At 45.3% G+C, this 22,904-nt stretch overlaps 1 protein-coding gene and 1 non-coding gene across 9 annotated transcripts in view; one reads left to right on the forward strand and one right to left on the reverse strand.

The window, feature by feature from the left end:
- The window catches only part of AMOTL1 (angiomotin like 1), a 169,376-nt gene that overhangs the window by 86,493 nt on the left and 59,979 nt on the right, over positions 1–22,904 (forward strand). For all 8 annotated transcript variants that reach the window (XM_066370842.1, XM_066370851.1, XM_066370860.1 and 5 more), the window contains 2 exons: positions 4,978–5,127; positions 11,379–12,291. In XM_066370842.1, coding sequence (XP_066226939.1) covers positions 4,978–5,127; positions 11,379–12,291 — 1,063 coding nt within the window. The remainder of the gene's footprint in view (positions 1–4,977; positions 5,128–11,378; positions 12,292–22,904) is intronic.
- Positions 5,524–5,599, reverse strand: TRNAN-GUU (transfer RNA asparagine (anticodon GUU)). The gene has a single exon. It is a non-coding gene; the product is annotated as a tRNA-Asn (tRNA).

Genomic DNA, 22,904 nt, shown 5'->3' on the forward strand with positions numbered 1-22,904 from the left:
TAACTTCGAGGCCGCTGGCACACTCAGCAGATTCTTTAGGTCTTTGAAGGGGAAGGTAGAAGCTGCAGAATTGATTGTGGCTGTGGTTGAAATCTGTAGGAGTTTATTCTAATCTAGAAAGTGATATTGTTTTTAAATGCATCAGGAGGTTTGGAATTACATACATGAAGGTGGCAGGGGACGGATGCTGGTGAACTAACACCTGGGTTGTTGTGCAGGTTGTGGAGGCTTGGAGGGATGGGCCTCTGACCTGCAGCCCTCTTTGCACCTCTGTTAGCCGCAGAGGGGAGAGCGAGCACGCCCTCATCTCAGGGAATTATCAGAGCTCTCGGAATGTGGGTTTCGAGCCATCTCTGACCTTGTCTTTAAACTTGACCTGGTAGTGAGACCATCCCAGAGGGCAGCACCATGTTCTCCGTCCATCAGCAAAGAGTAAGGGAGTGTACGGGTGGTGCTTGCCTTCAAGCTCTCCCTGGGCAGGAGCACCAGCTTGGGTTAAACAACGACTGCGAAACGCGAGGCAGTGAGTGTCCAAGTGCTAAGTTGTGTGCTCCGGATCATGATCGCTGTGGCCATTGAGGGGAGGAAGGTGTGGAGGTAGATGGAAGAGGTGACCGGAGAGAACTTCATAGTAGTTGTGGAGGGGACTCTGGAACTGGAGAATGGCACTCCTGGCTGGGATTTGGAGCATGAGGGTGACAAGTTCACAGGATGCTGGCAGCCCAGCCTGACTGATGACATCTGAAGGAGGGGCCTGATTGTGGACAGCCTGAAAAATCAAACAAAATTGGAACTTGAAACTAGCCGAAGTGGTTATGTGCAAGCAAGTGGCATGCTGGAAGTGGAGTGTAAGAATAGGTGATGTCTCCGCTGTGTGAGTGTTGGCTGATAGTGGGGTAACAGTCTGAATGCCCTACGGTGTTTACACCTGAAGGAAACTCCTGAGCCTGTTCCATCGGCTTGTTCCCAGATTCAGATTCTGATCTTCAGGAAGTAACTAGTTAGGGTTAAGGTGAAGAAGGTGAGCAGGTCACCAGGGCTCCAGTCATGCCCCTAAGTCCCCCCGAAAATTCACTTCATTTTGCCTTAATTCATTTTTCCTTCAACAATGAGGCTCTTTGTTATTGCTACTATTGAGTAAGGGGAATAAAGTCTTGTTCAGGGTCACATTACCTAAAGGCCTCTGGACACTTACAAAGAAAGTAACAGCATAAAACGATAATGGGAAGGAAGTTTTTAGTGCTCTAGAAGCACGCCAAAAGCAGTCACACTCATAGAGAAGCAAAGGATTCTTCTTGTTGACAAATGACATGCGATTTTGTAAAGAGAAAGGAACCATTCTTGGTGAAATGGGTCGTAGTCAATATAGGGCAGGAATGTTGAACCCTTCAACTGGAATTTCCAAATTTCACCCTTTGTCAAGTGCAGTACAGACAGATCGAAGAGCTTTCCTGCAGGGCAGGAGCCTCGGGCTGCACTGCCCCCCCACAGGGAGACCACCGATGGCTGGCTCCTTGACGCTGACCATAGCTTGTTCTCCATTGCTTTGCCATTCTCCCTGTGCAGACAAGAGCTGTGTGAGAGGTAATCATAAGACAAAGTGCTGCTTTGAAAGAAACAGGTGACTGCAAGTTACTAAGTTCAGAGGACTTTAGGTGAAGTCTTTATGGAGGCCCAGTGACAACACATGTATCACACACTGTTGAGTGCATAGGGCGCAGGCTACTTTAAAAACTGAATCTTACTTGCCTGACTAGGTAGTGGTGCAGTGTATACAGTGTCAGACTGGAACACAGAGGACCCACGTTCGAAACCCCAAGGTTGCCGGCTTGAGCACAGTCTCATCCGGCTTGAGCGTGGGCTCACCAGCTTGAGCGCGGGGTTGCTGGCTTGAGCATGGGATCATAGACGTGACTTCATGGTCGCTGGCTTGAGCCTAAAGGTCACTGGCTTGAAGCCCAAGGTCGCTGGCTTGAGCTCAGAGTCACTGGCTTGAGTAAGGGGTCACTCACTCTGCTGGAGCCCCCAGTCAACGCACATAGGAAAAAGCAATCAATGAACAACTAAGGAGACTAAGGAGCCATAACAAATAATTGATGCTTCTCATCTCTCTCCCTTTCTGTCTGTCTCTATCTGTCCCTCTCTATTTCTCTCTCTCTGTCTCTGTCACAAAAAACAAACAAACAAGAAAATGGACCATTACTTAGCCCCTGGGCCTGAGCCAGGTTTGCAGGGGCTACTGGGTGGGAGAGATGTCCTGAGACCCCTATGGTTTCCCCAGACTCTTGCCCCTGGGTACTGTGAACCCCAGGGTACACTGTGGTAACTAGAAATGACTTAGTGCAGCGATTTTCAACTGGTGTGCTGCTGGTTGAAAATTTTTAAACAACCAATATCTGACTATTTAGTCAGGGGCTCTGACATCTTTTCCTTTAGATTGTCAGATAAAAAAATGACAACAGCCAACACAATAACCATTTGGTGTGAATGAATCAAAATTATATCTAATTTGTCAGATTGGCAAAAAATATATATTTTGGTGTGTTGCAGAATTTTAGTAATTGGTTTATGTGTGCCACAAGATGAAAAAGGTTGAAAATCATTTTCTTAGAGCAAAGTTCTAACTGGGTTCCATATTGAAAGTGTATATCTTTCTACACGCACATGCGCGTGCACACACACACACACACACACTCACTCTCATACACTCATTTATATGCGTCAGCACATGCACATATATCCTTAGTTAGGCCTCAATTTTATTAGCAATTTTCTCTCTATTATCAGAGTTCTCCATCGTGTGACTAGTGTCACCCAAAGTTGTAATATGGTGGCACATGCCATTCCTGACCCAAAGCTAATGTAAAATGAAAATCACACTTACTGTTCTTAAGTGTGTGGGTCCTCACACCGCTGTGACTCAAGTTGGTGGGGCGTGGACTCGGGGCCGAAGTATGTTTCTGCGCCTCTTGTTTTGGCCATGTGCACTGTTCGCCGCTAGTGTCGAGCTTCTTGCTTTGTCTACACGTTGTAGTCACTGAGGAGCTTTATAAACTACAGGTGCCCTGTCCCCGGAGGTCTCACTGAATAGGTGTGGGTGAGGCCTGAGTACTAGGATTTTTAAAATCCCAGGTAATCCTCATGTACAGCCAAGGTGGTGCCTTGCTTTCTCCAGTATTCCACCAACATTTACCACCTGCCTGAGGTAGAAGCCAGGTCAGGATTTGCCTTTGGATCTCGGCCATGATGAGTCCTAATTTCATCCCTGGACTTTGAGATTTATAGATGTAGAGGATGAGGCCCAGAAAGGGACTGAGTTTGTTTCCAGTAGAGTCCTTGCAGGTTGGCCAAAAAGAGAACGCTGACAGACACCTGCCTTGTGTGTGGGAACTGTAGTTTCAGGCTGATCTCCACACGCTGAGTCATTCATACTTGGTTTATACTCATATTTAAGGTGAAAGTCACAGCTACATTATTTATTTTTAACTTTATAAGATCAATATTTTAATTGTCAAAATCTTTTTTCTCTCGCCTGACCAGGCAGTAGCACAGCGGATAGAGCATTGGACTGGGATGCAGAGGACCCAGGTTTGAGACCCTGACCCAGCTTGAGCGCAGGCTCATCGGGTTTGAGCAAAGCTCACCAGCTTGGACCCAAGGTTGCTGGCTTGAGCAAGGGGTTACTCAGTCTGCTGCAGTCCCACAGTCAAGGCACATATGAGAAAGCAATCAATGAACAACTAAGGTGTCAGAACGAAAAACTGATGATTGATGCTTTTCATCTCTCTTTGTTCCTGTCTGTCCCTATCTATCCCTCTCTCTGACTCTGTCTCTGTAAAAAAAAAAATCTTTTTTTCTCTCCAGTCCAAACACGCCTATGATGCACATGAGCACACACACACGTGTTTTGTGAGCTAAAGAAACTCCAAAAGACAATGAGTAACTGGAGTAACTGCCCATCCTACGGCCTCAGAATAGTAGTATTTACTACTAGCAGTGGCCTTGTGGGAAATGGGTAGATAACAAGCCTAGAAAGGAAGTTTCAAATTACCAATTTGAAATGACTGCTGAAAAACATTATTTTTCTTGTAATGGAATTATCTTTTAGGCAAGGACTTTAATTTAAAAAAAAAATAGCATGACTCTTTCCTCCAGAGTTAACTGAGCTACTTTGCCAATGAGAATCTTAAACTGGGTGCCAACTCAGAGAAATCAGTGTGGAGAGAGCAGCCCGCGGCGCCCATCCCCCTGAGAGTTCCCACGGTATTGTAGGCGTGGTATCAGTGTTATGGTAGCGGTATCTCATGTTTAGTGACAGGGATTGAATACAGTGTCACGTTTAATTGGAGCAGGAAGCACACTCTGGTTTGTGCACAAAGCAGATAAACTGGAGTGGAGAGGCCCGTGGTTGGCAGAGGGCCAGAGCTCATGGCCCCAGCTCCACGCTGCCATACAGGGCTCTAGAAACTGTAGAGTAAGGCTGAGGACTCTGTCTCAGGCAGGGACACGCTCCTGCTGACGCATGTTCTACTGAAATGACCCCCACTCCCTGTATCTTTTATATATTCCGATAGTCGGCTACTCTTCCTATCTTAGTGATCCTCTTCTGGCCTCTTCGCTTCCCTGTTTCCCCTCCTTGCCTGTTCCGAACTTTGTGACTTGTCCAGAGTCACAGGGGACTTGATTTTTGTTGCTAGTGCCGCTGCCCTTGAATACTGGGTTGTGTGAAAGTGTCCGTGCCTTGGCTCAGTGTGTCTTGAAGATTGTTATTTTGACTTCATGGGTCATTTTGGTGGGTGACTGGACTGGTGATGATTTTGAATAGTAACTTTGGAATTTTATGAATCAAAAAGACAGCTCCCACTGCAAGTTGAAATGTGAAAGAATGCCTCATGGGTTCTTGTGAGTCACCCAGGAAGGAGGGAGAGGAGAACTTTATTGGTGCTAATAGATATTTTGCCCTTTTCTCCCCCGCAGGTCCCCCTCCTGCTTGTTACACTCCCAGTAGTCCCGTCCAAATTCTAGAAGACCCCAACTACTTCTTCCCAGACTTTCCTCTCTATTCTGGGAGGCATGAAGCACCTGCTTTGACTGTGGAGGCCAACAGTACCATCAGGGAAAAAGTTGGTAAGTTCTTTTACTGGCACTTGTATTGGAAACACACAATGATCTTATGTGTCTCATTTCTAGTTCTTTTGCATAATTTTTTCTCTACACTCATTTTTTTGGGGGGGAGGTATTTTTCTGCAGTTGGAAACGGGGAGGCAGTCAGACAGACTCCCGCATGTGCCCGACCGGGATCCACCCGGCACGCCCACCAGGGGGCGACGCTCTGCCCATCTGGGGCGTCACTCTGTTGCAATCAGAGCCATTCTGGCGCCTGATGCAGAGGCTACAGAGCCATCCCCAGCGCCCGGGCCATCTTTGCTCCAGTGGAGCCTGGGCTGCTGTGGGAGGGGAAGAGAGAGACAGAGAGGAAAGAGAGGGGGAGGGGTGGAGAAGCAGATGAGCGCTTCTCCTGTGTGCCCTGGCCAGAAATCGAACCTGGGACTCCTGCACAACAGGCCGATGCTCTACCACTGAGCCAACCGGCCAGGGCCTCTACACTCATTTTTTAAAAGTCAGCATATTGATAGTCTCTTTACTGGCAGGTGCCTTATTTTTAATATTTGTGCTATGGTGTTAATAGACTATTTTACTATCATTTGTGACTATCTACAGAGAGAGTTCCTAGATATGTGTAGGAACTTCAGAATTACACCATTTATTTCCTAATTTTCCTCAATTTCCTAAATATATATATTTTTACTCTTAACCAGAATCTCCCCCCCCCTTCTCTACTTCATTTTAATCTTTTTGCAAATAATTCAGAAGTTCAGAAGAAAATTCAAAACTCTGGTAGGGAAGGATCCACCTCCTTTGTAAAACTCCCTGCCTGTTTTTGAGGGCTTTTGAGATTGGGAATTTTAAAAAAACCATCTTGGGGAAGGATGTCCAGGGTCCAAACGTACTGAATGAAGAGAGAATTTAATAGTTTTCATGCTTGATGAGACCACATTTCTTTTATTAGTCATCCAAATAAAGTCATTTTCTCTGGAAATATATTTTTATTTTAATGAACTTTTTATTTTATTTTAAAATGTTGATTTTTTTGTTTTGTTTTCTTTTACAGAGACAGAGAGAGAGTCAGAGAGAGGGATAGACAGGGACAGGCAGACAGGAACGGAGAGAGATGAGAAGCATCAATCATTAGTTTTTCATTGCGCATTGCAACACCTTAGTTCATTGATTGCTTTCTCATATGTGCCTTGACCACGGGCCTTCAGCAGACTGAGTAGCCACTTGTTGGAGCCAGCGACCTTGGGTCCAAGCTGGTGGACTTTTGCTCAAACCAGATGAGCCCGTGCTCAAGCTGGTGATCTCAGGGTCTCGAACCTGGGTCCTCTGCATCCCAGTTGATTCTTTCCACTGCGCCACCGCCTGGTCAGGCTAAAATGTTGATTTTTATTTGAATTTTCTGTTAAGCCTTCCAGATCATTTGTCCTGAGGGTCAGGGCTGCCCTTTCCACTCTCTTGCCCCCAGCTCTATAGGACGCCTGGGTATCCTCAGGCGCAGGCTGCCTTTGTTGACTGAATGACCGGCAGTTCAGCCCACATTGATTACTCTTTCCTTGGGTTGTTCATCGTTTACTGTGGTTGTTTGTCGTTTCTTTTTGTGTGGACTTTCAATGATCTGTTTTTACTATTCAGAATTTTTTTTACTGTTGAACTTTGGACTTACATTTCAGTTACAGTGCACATGCTGTGAAGGTAAGGAGTGTGTTTGAACTTACTCCACATATGGTCCTGTGAGACAGATATGAAGTCTGCCTTCTTTACAGAGGAGAGAGGCTCAGAGAAGCCAAGCAATGTGCCTGAGGTCACAGAGGTGTGATTGGGGGGAGCAAGGGAGAGTGATAAGATTAGAATTGAGTTTCAAGAACCATTCTTTAAAGTTCTTTAGTTTACTTGACAATTATTTCCTAAAGGCCTTCCTTTGATCAGAGTAGTGTTCTAGGCACTGGGGGTGCAACATGTCAGTATAACAGATAAAACTCTCTACCCTCTGGGGCTTGGATTCTAGTAGAAGAAGACAGATAATAAATACAGTGTGGATTGAAAAGAAGCAGCTAGAAGCAAGAGATGTTAGGAGGCCATCTGAACAGCTGGTAAGGAAAGCCAGACTGGGAAGTGGCTAAGGGTATGGGGCCAAGGTTGCAGTCTCTGCTACTGCAGGGACACTAACACTGTCACCTACTATCACCTTTTCTCATATTTTAATATCAAAAAGAGTAAGTAGTTGCCTGACTGGTGGTGGCACAGTGGATAGAGCGTCGACCTGGGACGCTGAGGTCCCAGGTTTGAAACCTCAAGGTTGCTGGCTTGAGCACAGGCTCACTGGCTTGAGCATGGGATCACTGACTTGATCCCAAGGTCGCTGGCTTGAGCATGGGATCACTGACTTGATCCCAAGGTCGCTGACTTGAGCATGGGATCACTGACTTGATCCCAAGGCTGCTGACTTGAGCATGGGGTCACTGACTTGATCCCAAGGTTGCTGGCTTGAGCACAGGCTCACTGGCTTGAGCATGGGATCACTGACTTGATCCCAAGGTTGCTGACTTGAGCATGGGATCACTGACTTGATCCCAAGGTCGCTGACTTGAGCAAGGGATTACTGACTTGATCCCAAGGTTGCTGACTTGAGCATGGGATCACTGACTTGATCCCAAGGTTGCTGGCTTGAGCACAGGCTCACTGGCTTGAGCATGGGATCACTGACTTGATCCCAAGGTTGCTGACTTGAGCATGGGGTCACTGACTTGATCCCAAGGTTGCTGGCTTGAGCACAGGCTCACTGGCTTAAGCATGGGATCACTGACTTGATCCCAAGGTTGCTGACTTGAGCAAGGGATTACTGACTTGATCCCAAGGTTGCTGACTTGAGCATGGGATCACTGACTTGATCCCAAGGTCGCTGACTTGAGCATGGGATCACTGACTTGATCCCAAGGTTGCTGGCTTGAGCAAGGGATTACTGACTTGACCCCAAGGTCGCTGACTTGAGCATGGGATCACTGACTTGATCCCAAGGTCGCTGACTTGAGCAAGGGATTACTGACTTGATCCCAAGGTTGCTGACTTGAGCATGGGATCACTGACTTGATCCCAAGGTCGCTGACTTGAGCATGGGATCACTGACTTGATCCCAAGGTTGCTGGCTTGAGCAAGGGATTACTGACTTGATCCCAAGGTCGCTGACTTGAGCATGGGATCACTGACTTGATCCCGAGGTTGCTGGGTTGAGCAAGGGGTCACTAGCTCCCCCCGCCCGCCCCTTCTTCTTCCTGTCAAGGCATATACGAGAAGCAATCAATGAACAACTAAAGTGAAGCAACTACAAGTTGATGCTTCTTACTCTCCCCTTTTTTCTCTCTCTCTTTCTCTCTCCTCCTTCATGTCTATCTCTAAAAAAAGAAAAGAAAAGAGTAGGTAGTATGTAATCCTTAACAGCCCTTGCCTTTAAGACTGTAACCCTAATGGCACATGTCTATGTGCATACTCATGTATCACCTGTGAGTATATGTGTATTTATCCCTTTGAGTAGTATGAACATTCATGTACTTCCTCGTGCCTCTGGTCCATCCAGAGTAACTGGAACTAATTTCATTTTTTGGAAAAAAAAAAACTCACTCCCGGGGGTCAGCAAGCATGAAAAAAACTCACTACTCAAAGGGTTATATATGTTGCAAGCATATTATACCACCTTAATTTTTTCTCATTTCACTGTGGACTGAGAAAACCTAGCTTGGCAGTTGATTAAATGTAGGGAGCAAAGGAGACAAAGGGTCAGAAGTAAATCTGAAATTTCTGTCAGGATGATTCATACATTATCAGGATGTCATTTATGGGTTTAAAAAAAAGACAACCTTGGGGAAGAAAGTTTAGGGGAAATGATGTGTTCTGCACGTGTGTGAGCCATCATTGCATGGGAATTGTGGAACGGAGGGCCGCTTGGAGATGATCGGCCATCTTCCTCAGTTTACAGGTGAGGCTCTTAAGCTAGAAGAGAGGAAGTGATTTGCTCAGGGTAATGCCAGTAGTAAGTGATAGAATTTTTACTACTGTAATGCTATATGACATCCTCCGTATACTACTAACCAGTACTGTTGTGAAATGGGGTAAGTTTTATATTTCATGGAGCTCATGTAGGTATTCTTTTGCTGGTTAAAGGTTTGATCCCCCTCACTGGATTGTATGCTAGGGAGACCCAGATAAGAGGGCATGATCCTTACCTTTAAGGAGTCTAAAGACTTTTATGTAAATAAATAATTGCCCTCCACTGTGATAATTGCCCTCTACTGAGATATATGCAGATGAAGGGGAGGCATTGGAGAGGAGGGCTCAAGCCTGTTGGGCTGCGGCAGGAAAGGGTTTCCACAGAAGGTAGCTTTGGAGCTATCACACGAAGCATGTCTAGGAACTTCTCAGGGGACGTGGTGAGAAGCATCTTTGCAGGCAGAGGGATGAATGTGAGCAATGGCCTCGAGGCCAGAGAGCCAGCAAGTCTGGGAACTGGATGCTCTTGGGTATTGTTGGAGCTTAAACTCCACACAGTTGCCAGTGAGGGTGGGGTGGCGGCGGCGTGAACTGTTGCTGGGTAGATAAGGCAGTACCTGCTACACTGTGTGATAGAATGTCAGTTTCACCCTGGAATTAATTATTGAGGATTTTTTTGCAGAGGATTGATGTGATTAGGTTTTCTTCCTATTTGAACAATCTTGCAGAGCAGTGTGGAAGATAGGTTGGTGTCTGGGTAGGGGGCTGGAAATAAGAATGAGATTAGTATCAGAGAAATAGACGAGTAGGCTATTGGAGCGAATGGTCTGGGTCTGAGACACCAAGGGCATATAATGGTGTCGAGTGAAAAGAGGCGGATTTAACAGCGGGCCCACCGGGCGTGTGCCCTGGGCCCCGACTTCTGAAGGGCCCCACAAACCCCCAACTTTACACCTATTTCTAATGTAAGGGGCCCAATATTTTCTTCTGCACCTGGGGCCTCAACCGACCTTAGTCTGCCACTGGGAGTGAACACAGATTTTGTTGTGGAGTGAGTCAGATCCTGGCTCTGCCTCCTCCTACCTCTGTGACCTCTCTGTTTTACCTTTTCTAAACCTCTCTCCTTATCTGCAAGACTGGGGGACTTAATATCTGCCTCATAAGACTGCATTTGGAACAAATGAACAGATAGAGAGAGTTTAGTACAATTGGATAATTACTTTAAAAATGATTCCTGGGTTTGTATTGTGGTTATTAATAACCAACTTGGAAATTGGCTTGGGAATAAATTGTGGGAGATGGGGGAGAGAGATTTTACAGGTAGAATTGTCAGGCAGTCACTGGCTAGATGTCTGGGGTAAGGGACAGGAAGAGATTTTGGAAAACTCCCAGGTTTCTGGCTTGGCAAAAATTAGACAAGGCGAGGATGTGGGGGTTTGTTGGGTGGGCAAGCCTTTTGGGGTGAGGAAGACATGTTGAGTTTGAAGGACTCATGGGCCATCGGCTGGTGGTGTAGACATGTGGGTCATGGGTTAGTCGTTGAAGATGAGCTGTGGGTGTGAGGACCCGGCAGAGTCTGTTGAGTGGGGGTGGAGAAGCACTCAGGGAAGAGCTGTGGGGAACCCCAGAGTGTCAAGGGCAGGTAGAGAAAAGACAGTCCAAGAAGGAGGGGCCAGGGAGGTGGGAGCTGGGACCTGGATGCTGAGTCAGGAGAGCATTTCAGGAAGTTGGTGATCAGTGTGCCAGATACTTCGGAAGGGTTAGTTGTGTAATATGAGAGCTGGAAAACTCTCCCTGGGCGTGGTTACTCATCAGAGCGGGAGGGAGGACAGTGCAGGGAGCCTTTGGCAAGTGGAGGCAGTGAGTGGAGACGGCAAAAGAGAAGGGAAGGCAGAGGCAGGGTGACAGAGCTATGTGTAGGGCCATGAAAAGGAGCTCTCTTTTTGCTTGGTTTTGATTTTTGCTTGTATTTTTTTTAAGATGAGAAATGTGGTGTGTTTATAGGAAGAAGAGAGGGGGCAGTGGGGAGATTGAAGGAAAGGGAGGGTTGAGGGATGGAGCAAGGCCTGGAAGGAAGCAGGTGAGGGAGGGAAAGGATTGAAGACCCTCTGAATTGGAGAAACACTGCCCTGAGACACCGCAGGGCCTGTGGAGGGGGTGGTGGATCTGAAATCTTGTTACATGCTATTGTGGTTAGAATGCTCATTATTTACCAGTGCTTATAGATCTATATTCCTGTGGAACAGCCTGATGCCTTTTCTCCTCTGTTTATCTTGTAGTTGACAGTAACTTCCACGCCCCGACTTTCCTGAGGATCTCAGAGGTGGAAATGAGAGGTTCCGAGGATGCGGCCGCTGGAACAGTGTTGCAGCGTCTGATCCAGGAGCAGCTGCGGTATGGCACCCCGACGGAGACCATGAACCTGCTGGCCATCCAGCACCAGGCCACAGGGAGCACAGGACCCGCCCACCCTACAAACAGCTTTTCTTCCACGGAAAACCTCGCTCAAGAAGACCCACAAATGGTCTACCAGTCGGCACGCCAGGAGCCGCAGGGTCAAGAACACCAGGTGGACAATACGGTGATGGAGAAACAGGTCCGGTCCACGCAGCCTCAGCAGAACAATGAGGAACTGCCCACTTACGAGGAGGCCAAAGCGCAGTCCCAGTTCTTTAGGGGGCAGCAGCAGCAGCAACAGCAGCCTCAGGGGGCTGTCGGTCATGGTTACTACATGGCCGGGGGCACCAGTCAGAAGTCCCGGACTGAGGGGAGGCCCACGGTGAACCGTGCCAACAGCGGACAGGCGCATAAGGACGAGGTGCTGAAAGAACTGAAGCAGGGCCACGTCCGCTCTCTCAGCGAGAGGATCATGCTGTCACTGGAGCGGAATGGTGCTAAGCAACACTTCCCTGGCTCAGGGAACGGCAAGGGGTTCAAGGCAGGAGGGGGGCCCTCTCCAGCCCAGCCTGTAGGTAAAGTGATGGACCCCCGGGGTCCACCACCCGAGTATCCCTTCAAAACCAAGCAAATGATGTCCCCGGTCAGCAAGACCCAGGAGCACGGAATTTTCTACAGTGACCAGCACCCTGGGATGCTCCATGAGATGGTCAAGCCCTACCCTGCTCCTCAGCCTGCGAGGACCGAAGTGGCTGTCCTGAGGTACCAGCCGCCTCCAGAGTATGGGGTGACGAGGTGATTATCCAGCCCAATGTTTCACTTGGCTTTTCACAACCCAGCAATCAACATTTTTAACATTTAGTGTTAGCATATTAGGTTTTTGTCATCCGGTTTTATTTGTTTGTTTGTTTTTGTCTTTTTCTTGTGCGTAATATTTAATAAGCCACTTTTGGGCCAAAATATGTAGAGTGGAACAGAACAGAGGGCAGTTGGGGATTTGAGTTTAAGGGAGGCGCATCAGTTGTTGGCCGTCCTTAGGAGCTCTTCCTGGTGGCCAGGCAAAGCGGGAATTTTCCTGGCTGGCTTTGTGGACAGTGTCCAAACTCCTGGAACTTATTATTACTATGGGGTTTTATAGAGTCTTTCTTCACTGTAGATTTTAAGGGAAAATGTAGTCTGAATGCCAGACCAGAGGAGTTAAAGGGCCTGTAGAAATCAGATAGTCCCACCCCCTAATAATTCAACAGATGACAAGCTGAAGCCCGGAGAGATGACTGCATCTTCGCAGTGCACAACTCTGAGGCAGTTGGCGCTCGACTCAAGTGTCCTGATCATCACCATCTTTTCCCTTCATTATCCTGATTCCTCTTCTGACTGATTGATAGATTCAACGTCATTTACTGAATGTGTATATCTTGTGCAGTCATGTGCCAAATTCAGAGATAAAGATACGGCCCTTACTCTGAAGGACCATACAGCACTGTCTCGGGAAACCAGCATCTGCATACATTGCGTGCAGCATGCCATTTTAGGATAGAAGTATGCAGAGAGCGCCAGGGGGCCTGAGAGGATAGTGTGACTCACAAGTGTGTGGGGGGGTGTTTGAGTTGGGGCTTCAAGGATAAATAGGAGTTGTGGGGTAGAGGTGAGGTAGCATAAGGCACTATGCAGGGGGAGTATCATTCCTTCAGACAAACAGTTCGAGAGGTTTTGTCTGGAATGAGCTGCAATAATGCAGAACACTGGTGGGACAGGGTGTGGTAGGAAGTGGCATACACCTTTGGACAGGGATATTGAGACGAGTGGGTGAAGGTCTTCAAGTGTTGTCCTAAGGAGTTAAGAATTTATCCATAAACCATTGTTTTTATTTTTATTTATTTATTTTTTTTTTTCATTTTTCTGAAGCTGGAAACAGGGAGAGACAGTCAGACAGACTCCCGCATGCGCCCGACCGGGATCCACCCGGCACGCCCACCATGGGGCGACGCTCTGCCCACCAGGGGGCAATGCTCTGCCCATCCTGGGCGTCGCCATATTGCGACCAGAGCCACTCTAGCGCCTGAGGCAGAGGCCACAGAGCCATGCCCAGCGCCCGGGCCATCTTTGCTCCAATGGAGCCTTGGCTGCGGGAGGGGAAGAGAGAGACAGAGAGGAAAGCGCGGCGGAGGGGTGGAGAAGCAAATGGGCGCTTCTCCTATGTGCCCTGGCCGGGAATCGAACCCGGGTCCTCCACACGCTAGGCCGACGCTCTACCGCTGAGCCAACCGGCCAGGGCCAACCATTGTTTTTAAGTGGAGACTATGTTGATGTTTAATATAAAGGCTGACGTCAATGGCAGTAAAGACGAACTGGAGGAAAGGAAGAACAGCAGCCGAGAGGACCTGCAGGGACAGCCTCAATAGTCCGGATAATACCGTTGGGGAGGGTGGTGTAGGTGTGAGGCCATGATGTGGGGGGACATCAATGCTGAGAGAGGGAGGGAAATGGAATTAACGGGATATAGTGATTGACTAGATATGGAAGTGAGGAAAAGAACAGTTGAAAATAAAAAAGTTGAAAATCCAGCTCTCAGGAGAGAAATTGAGTCTGAAGGTAAAAATTGGGAATTTGCCAGCATTTAGATGTTGCTAAATTTGCTGGCGGAGAGCATGGAGCCTGAGAAGGGAAGACAAGTGGCCACGACATAGTCATTGGTTATGTCCTCATCCTCACAAAGGGCTTTATTTATCTGTTTCTAAATTGAATGTGCACAGGCTTCTGCAAGGGACCCCAGCGGTTGTGTGCAGGGCACACCTTGGCAGTGTGTCCTCTGGAAAGGGAGTGACGGGGCCTTGGCGGAGGGAGAGCTGGCCTGCTGACCCTCCCTTCCAGGGCTGGCGTGTGTCCCCCACTGGGTTGGGGTTGCTAGCTCTGGAGCGGTCCAGCAGCATTTAGACTTCTGACAGGCAGCACAGCTCCTTCCTAAAGCGGGCATAGTCTGGCCCCACAGGGGAAATCCAGGGGGGTGCTCTGGGGGCTCCTGTTCTGACCCTTTTACAGTTCCTCAAGCCGAAAGAGAAATTTAAACTAAAAAAAAAAACTATCAAGTTTGAAGAGGAAAACAAAAATGGTCTTCAAATCTCTGGTATTTGTTCCACAGCAGTTTACCATGATGTTAAAATAATCCATGGTGTCCATCCCATAGTGGTATCAGAGTTTGGTTTGTGATATTTCACATTTTTTTCTGAATGTTCAACTCAACTCTGAGCTTGACAGAAGGTGAAAATATCCCCAAATGAGCTCTACTTCCTCCCCCTTGGCTTTACTGTTTGTAAAACGGCAATGCACAACGTGGATCGTTCTGTTTTTTGTCAGTTGGCAGTAGGTACGATGCAAGGTGGGAGGTGCAGTGAGGGGAACAGGGGGACCTACCCTTTATTTGTGGAAAGTGTCGTTTGTCTCAAATTTGTGATGTCAAAAAGGAGACATGTCTGAGGGATTTGAGCCAATTGCTAGTCTTGGCAGCTGGATTGACATGACATCAAAATGTCCCGGGAGACGTAACAGACAGGCCATTGAGGCTGGGCCCCAGCCCTACAAGGCCCCTTTGTGAGCCTGGCCATGGCCAGCCAGCGTGGCTCCAGCGGCACAGCCCTCACTGACAGGGTAAACAAAGTCGCATCCACACCAGCCCTGCTTCAGCTGCATTCACTGTGGCCTGGACTCCAAGGGCGGGATCTGAAACTCAGCAGTGAGCAATGTTCACGTTATCTGTGACCCAAAAGATGAACAGGACTCTTACCAATTTCACTGACACATTCCCTTGTGCTCAAAGGGTTATCCATTTATCATTAATGATGATGGGTTAGAAAGCTGCAGGCGTTTGGGTCCATACATCATGACTCCTGGATGACAAGGAGAGGCCTCTGAGTGAGGCCACTGAGTCCATCTCCTTGCCTGGTCTGGTGCTGCAGAAACGGGCTCAGTATGTTGCAAATTATTATATATTCTCTCACGTGCTCTGATTTGAAGGTGGAGGCATGCAGTGGATTCTTGTAGAACACTTTCAGCTCCGTGGGGAAAACCCCATGGAGAGGCTGCTAGCGAAGGCTTAGTGCACTACCTCCGCCATTGTTGTGATGAGCTGGGGAGGCTGGTGGGGGTGGAGGGACTGAGGTGACTTTGCCTGACTGAGGTAGCTGTGGGGACTTCCAGGAAAGGTGAACCGGCTGTGGATAAAGGCTCTGATTTGTTCCTGTTCAGTCTTCTTTTCCCTTAAACCTGAAAGTGGAAATGGGTAAAAATGAGGGCAGGGTGAGAACGGGACAGGTTGTTCCATGGAGAACTGTGCCTTAAAAAAAAGAAAAAAAAGGCCAGCGCTTGGATGTTAATCCTGACTCACTTGTGAAAACAAAGCACTTCCAGAAGCAATGACTTGGCTTAGCCGTCTGTACTGTTAATGGAAGTGAATGTGTGAGTGGGTATTGGTAGACGATCTGATGTTTGTCAGAGCAGTTTGGAGTACATTGTCAAATGCATGTTTATTTAAAAAAAAAAAAGGTATCGCCTGACCTAGTGGTGGCGCAGTGGATAGAGCTTCGGACTGGGATGCGGAAGGACCCAGGTTCGAGACCCCGAGGTCGCCAGCTTGAGTGCGGGCTCATCTGGTTTGAGCGAGGCTCACCAGCTTGGACCCAAGGTCGCTGGCTCCAGCAAGGGGTTGCTCGCTCTGCTGAAGGCCCACGATCAAGGCGCATGTGGGAAAGCAGTCAATGAACAACTAAGGTGTTGCAACGCGCGATGAAAAAACTGATTGATGCTTCTCATCTCTCTCCGTTCCTGTCTGTCTGCCTCTGTCTATCCCTCTCTCTGACTCACTCTCTGTCTCTGTAAAAAATAAATAAATAAAATTAAAAAAAAAAAAAGGTATCCATATTTCCAAAGTGGAAATTAAAGTTGCTAAAAAAAATTACTTAAAATATTCTACTTTCTTAATACAACCACTTAATATTTTTTCTATACAACTTAATTTTTTCATGTTATAATCATAGATTATATTCAGTTTAGTATCTTAGCTTTTTTTAGATAGTATTTTATTACAATATTTTTTCCTTAAATGTAGTTGTTTTTAAAGATTTTATCTGTTGGTTTTAAAGAAAAAGGAGAGTGAGGGGAGCAAGAAGTATCCACTCATAGTTGCTTCACTTTAGTTGTCCATTGCTTGCTTTTTGGTTCTCGTATGTGCCTTGACCAGGCAAGTCCAGGGTTTTGAACTGGCGACCTCAGTGTTGCACTGCGCCCCCACAGGCCATGCTGTTTTATTACAATGTTTTTTATCACAATGTTTGTTTCCATGGCCATCCTTTTATTGTTGCATTTCAAGTAATGTGAATGTCATCATGCATATCAGATTTTCCATATTTTGGTTTAGTTCTTTAGGAATCATTATTTAGAAATGAAATTATTGGGTGGATTGTAGTGAGTATTTCATGACTTCTGAGGTTGGATAACTTTGTAAAAATATTATAGTGCCTGTTTCATTGTACTTTGACCAATCTTAGGTCATTATAATTAGAAAAAAGTTTGCTAATTAGTGTTAACTTTTATTTTAATTTGCAGTTATCAGCTAGGTTAAATGTTATGATGCTATATTTTAGTAGTTAGATTTCTTTGATCTTAAGAAAATTGGTTCTTCATGTTTTGTGTTCCTATGATTTATCTATTTAATGGATTCAGAGTAAACGAAAACATGTTTTCTCCAACACTTGCTCTGATTTTCCAGTTTCTAGAATGCCGCTTCCACCCTTCACAGGTGACAATGGAGCAGAGGTGGCGGTGGCAGCAGGACTAAACCTTCCTGTGCCTGCTGTGTGCCAGGCACTTACCTGGCTCGTCCTTCATCTTCACAACAGTCCTAAGGGGTGCATACTGTTGATATGCCTATTTTTGCTGATGATAAAACTTAGGCTTAGAGAGAGAGGTTAAAGTAACAGTGACAGACACCAGTTGGGAAGTGCAGAAGCCAGGACACACACCTGGACCCTGGACGTGTTTGTCACACACCACAACTCCCGTGAATTCACACCGAATGTGTTTATGTCTACTGCGTGTTGTAATGGAGGCAAAGATTTACATTTTTATTTGGTGTCACTTACCTGGTGAATTTCTGACCAGGTGTATATGTCAAACCTGATGTTCAGCGTGTGCTCTGCTCACCTGGCTTCTTTTTTTCGGGAGGACTAGAATACTGATTAAGTATTCCAGAGTGGAGGAGGAAAGTCCTCAGATATCCTGGAAGACCGTAGGAGCAAACTTAACCTTGCAGACAGCTCCAGGCTGTGAGCTGCAGTCTGTCTTGGGATTGCCTTCATTTGGAAGTGACGATTTAGTAGAATATTGTTTATTGCCTTGGCCTGTGTTTTTGTCTTAGCCTGTTTTTAGCAGAATGTTTCAGTTATGGAAGATAAGCACTATTTTAATGATCAATTTTTATGTTTCCGGCAGTATGAGTTTGGGAAAAGTTACTCCTCTTGGTAAAAAGACCATTTTTCCATTCCTTGAGCTTCTCTATTGCCCTGTTGCCCTTTATCTGGGCTGAGCCTTGCCCGTTCAGCGTAGGGGGTTTGATTTGCTAGCTGCCTGGAAGCAGAGCGATGAGTGGTAACTGTTTACTATTAATAGTATATTGATCTATGAATATATGAATTTGATATTTAGCATGCAGATAGATTCTTTCTAAAAGCATGAAATGCCTTTTTTTTCTAAGCTGAGCTATCACCACTAGGCATCACTGCCACCATTCTTCCCATGAGGGCAGGGGTGCAGTTTCCTGCGTTAATAGAAGAAAACTGTGGTGTGACCAACCCCCCCAAATCATTCATATTTTTCTTTTAAAAATGCACTGTGCATATTCCCCCAGAAAAGCTCCTGGTTTGGTTTTATTTAAGATGGAGCCAAAGTTACTGACGTCCTCTTGGGAACATGCCAAATGACAATGCAGGGAGGAAGGGGGGAGTAAAAGGGGTGGAGCCCAGGAGGACAAGCGGCAAATTAGAGAGAACGCCTTTACCCAAGATTGACACGGGTATGTCAATCCAACAGTGCAGGCAGAATGTAAATTAAAGTGTGAACAAGTATAAAGATGTGGGCTAAAAAGCAGGTCGTACTCCTGGGGCGTCAGGTGTGCCATGTGTTGTAGTACAAGAGAGAATGTTTGGTGGTCTCTCTTGTGTTGGAAATGGCTGGAGGAGGGAGGAGAATTTTTGGAGTCAGTGTATGTTTCCAAAGTCGTGAATTATGATTTGTAGTCTACATAGCTGTGAAAATCAATTGTTGTGTGGGACCATAGGGTAACCCAGACTCACGGCTATTGGATTAAAAACTATGCATTGCTCTTAACAAAAATGAGGTCGCAGAGCCTCATTTAAATTCCACCAGCCAAACATGTGTTTTGAATACCAGCATTAGAACTGGAGAGCTTCTCCAGTTTTTAAGCTGAATTATAGCTGGGTGAGCCAAGTGAAATGCCCTGTTTATCCTGAGAAACAGCTCTGCAGTATGGGAACCTCAAAAGGCTAGGGTCAAGTTCAGGTTACTTTCTCAGGAAACCTAACACAATTCCAGCTGTGATGAATTAAATGAGTGACTTCACCAAAAAAGAGGATTATCTATATCTATCCTGCACAGCAATGATTATGACCTTAGTTTACCCAAGAGTCGAGTCTTAATATGAACATTTGTCAGTCGTACGGGGTCTGCTCAACCAAAGGGAGACACTTGGGAAGCTCTGGGTTTGGGAAAATAAGATTCAAAGGGGTTTCAGTTCTGGCTTTTCCACTTTGTGACAGATTACATAAATTCTCTTAGTCTCACTTTCCTTCTCTGCAACTTGTTACAGCTGAATTTTTCTAGAACTAATCAATATTCTTCCTTACATAAATAAAACTTGTTCATTGTAGAAAATTTAGAAGTACAGATAATTTCTACTCCTTCCTCTCCTCCCTCCCAAAAAAAACAAGAGAAGGGAAAGGGAAATTGCCTACAGTTCCATTATCCAAAGACAAACACTGTTAAATACTCTGTTCATTGTGTTACTTTAAGGGTCAGAAACACATAAGAAAATACTGTTAAGTTGGAAAGCTCTATGTAAATATAGGGTATTTTTACTGAGTGCGAAGTCTTCAAATTTGAACCTCTTTAGAGCCAAGAAGCCTTTACTTATTTCATCTCATTTTTAAATTATTTTATTTCACTTTGTTTACTTTTCTCTGGTTATTAAAATAACAATGCTGGGTTTTTTTGTGCATCTTTATTTTTTAGTTTTTCTCTAATGTACAGGTATTACTTAGATAAATATTTTTTTCAAATAGCCATACATGTGCACTGTAGAAATGATATAAAGCACAGCCAAATATGAAAAATCAAAAAGAAGTCTGTAATCCCATCACCTCGAGATAGTCATTCTGAACTTTTGTCAAAGTTCCTTCTCATCACTTTTCTGTGCGTTGCTTTTTACACAGATGAAATCCTGGTATATATCATATCTTAGAACTTAAAAAGAAATCTTTGCCTAGGGGTTCAGTAAAAGACTGTTGAAATGAATTGTTAATGTTGATAAACTGAACAAAGTTGTTTGGCTTTTATTTTTCTATTAATAAGTTTACTTTGAAAAATCTATTTAGCTGTTTGCATGTTTTCTTTTGAATTACTTGATCACATCTTCCATCAATTTATTGGTATTTCTTTTTCTGTCATGTTTTGAAAAATATTTGTCAGTCACACAAGCCATATTTATTAAATATTGAATATTAGCATACTGGCCTAATGGTAGATAAACATCTAGTTTATTATCTTGAGCGCCTCTGATGCTTGGGGACCTGGGGCAGCAGTGGGGACTGCGGGTCTGTTTGCATGGGTTGCTCCGCTGCCCTCTGAATTCTGGGATTGTTGCTCTAAATTGAGACCTGTTGGTATACTGGCGGTACGGTCAAGAGCAGGGCTATCTGCTTACAAAAATTAGAGGTGATTTTATCGCTTCATATTTGTTTTTGAAATATCCTCTAATGTTTGTGAACAGTATAGAAATATAATGTTAGCCACATGTCTAATTAAAAATTTTCTAGCAGCCACATTTTTTTAAAAGTTAGAAGAAACAGATGAAATTAATTTTAAAACAGTATTTGGTTAACCCATTTAAAAATATTTTAAAAAACAACCATGTTTTAGTTAACCCGTTATATCCAAAATATTATCACCTCATTGATAATCAACATAAAAAGCCTATTAATGAGATATTTTACCTTTTATGTGCTATTTACATATTGATGTATATTTTACATGTCCTGTACATCTCTACTCTGACTAGCCACATTTCAGGTGTTTGGTAGCCACTTGTGGCTTGTGGCTTATGGCTACTGTTTTGGATAGCATAGGTCTAGAAGGGAGAGAGCGCCTGTGTCAGAGAGAGTGTAGGGACATGACCTTGAAGCTACGCTCTCGTTCTGCCCTGCATTGCAAGAAAACTGTGGAAATGGAAGATTCTAAGTTGGGATTGTGATTCTCACCACACAGTGTCTGAAGAGGAAAGGATGAACGAAGGTACTGATCATTGCCTTTCTCCTAATACCTACTAGCAATGTGTGGTAAAACCACAGAGGCTAACAGTTATAAATCCTAAAGATAGACACTGTGCGATGCTTTGTACATATTGTCTCATTTAGTGCTTACAACAACTCTGTGAGGTAGATACTAGCATGGGTACTTGGCTGGAAAGAAGCAGAATCAGAAAAAAGAAACCCCTCCTATCAAGAAACAGTGCTGTCCTGTATACCAACATGGGGAGAACACTGGTGTGGTGAAATGTGGTGGGTTCTAGACCCCCCAGTTCAAAGACTTTTTTTTTTTTTCTTTATAAAAACTGGGGTAGCTTTCTTTGGTTTGTGAAGCTTCTGAGCCTGAGTTTGCATTCTTTAAAAATAGGACAATAAAATATGGCCTGGGAGCCGTGACTGCCCAAGCTTGTGGGAATTAAATGACATAGTGGATATAAAGTGTTATCTGTGCAACACTTACGTACAGGTGTAATGAAAACACATACGTTTAAGCTGAGTATGAAGCCTTGTTGTATGCAGAGAGGAGCAAATGGACTGTTGATGAGATGTCACCAGTGACTTGTTTCCCTAATCTAAATGACTTCATCACTCAAGTTTTGAGCTGCATTCTCTGACTCCAAGTACATGAGAAGAAGGGCCATGGCATGGAGCCATCTTATTATATTGGCAACGTCATAATTTGAGAGTCTACCTAGATTGTCCAGAACAAATCTCCATACCAGAGATCTCTTCCTTAATAATACAACGTTCAAGGTTAGCCATTCTTTGAAAGTGCATCAAGCGTAAATGGCCTCCTAACTTGCTCTTGGGATTGGAGCCAAATCAACTGACAACAATTTAATGGGTATCAACTTAATAGTATCATATAAGTCATAATTTTCTATCCTAAAAAAACAATCATTCTATTACTTAGGGAGAAAAGACCATGTTTGAAAATGTAAATAATATTACATTTAAATAAAAATTCAAGAGAACCAAAACCATGACATAAGGCCAGCGGTGGCAGTTTGTCAGGAGTGTGATTCAGGCAAGGTTGTAAGTTTGGAGGAAGGAAATGGGTGCACATTCTGGGGTTGGGCGATGCACAGCATCGTCCAAGTCATTGACCGTGGAGGACAGCCTGCGGGGCTTCCCGGTATGATCCTGTTTTGTCTCTTAAATGTGGCTGTTTAAATGCTGTGATTCTTGTTTTTAATACTGTACATCACTGCGGACTTGGGGAGAAGAGGCTTCCTTAGCCCTGCTCAGATGTATTTAAATAATTGAATAGTTCGATGGCAGATGGAAAAAGGTCACTTTCTGCAGTGTTCTGAGGCTCACGGTGCTCCTTGAGAAAAGGAGCAGGATGTGTTGGTGGCCCCTGCCTCAGTTTTTATGTGGATTAAGCAAGGGGATAAAATGTGGTCCTGGCAGATAACATAGACCCTCGATGATGTTAGTTGAATGTTCTCTGTAGAGAAGACCTTCACCTATGAAAAATAATGTTGAATCTAAGTAAGGGGACAAGTCAGGCAGGTTTCTAGCCTTCATCTGTCCCCAAGGCTGCTGGAGCCTACAGAAAGTTCTGATGCTTTTGTGTTTGGGTATGAATCCTGGACCTGGTGGTGCTCAGACTGGGCCTCAGGAACCAGGAGCAGAGGACCAAAGGGGGCTGCCTGCCCTCCCTGCTTTCACCAACACATGGGGAATGGTGAGCCGCATAGACCTGGGATGGAAAAGCCTGGGCTTGGATCTCCTTCATGTTCCTAATGTCTCTGTACATATTTTGCAAGTTACTGTCCCGTGCCTTGTTTTTCTCATCTAAATAGAGACCAACAA

Source organism: Saccopteryx leptura, chromosome 1, assembly GCF_036850995.1.
Source record: "Saccopteryx leptura isolate mSacLep1 chromosome 1, mSacLep1_pri_phased_curated, whole genome shotgun sequence".
Lineage (NCBI taxonomy): Eukaryota > Metazoa > Chordata > Mammalia > Chiroptera > Emballonuridae > Saccopteryx > Saccopteryx leptura.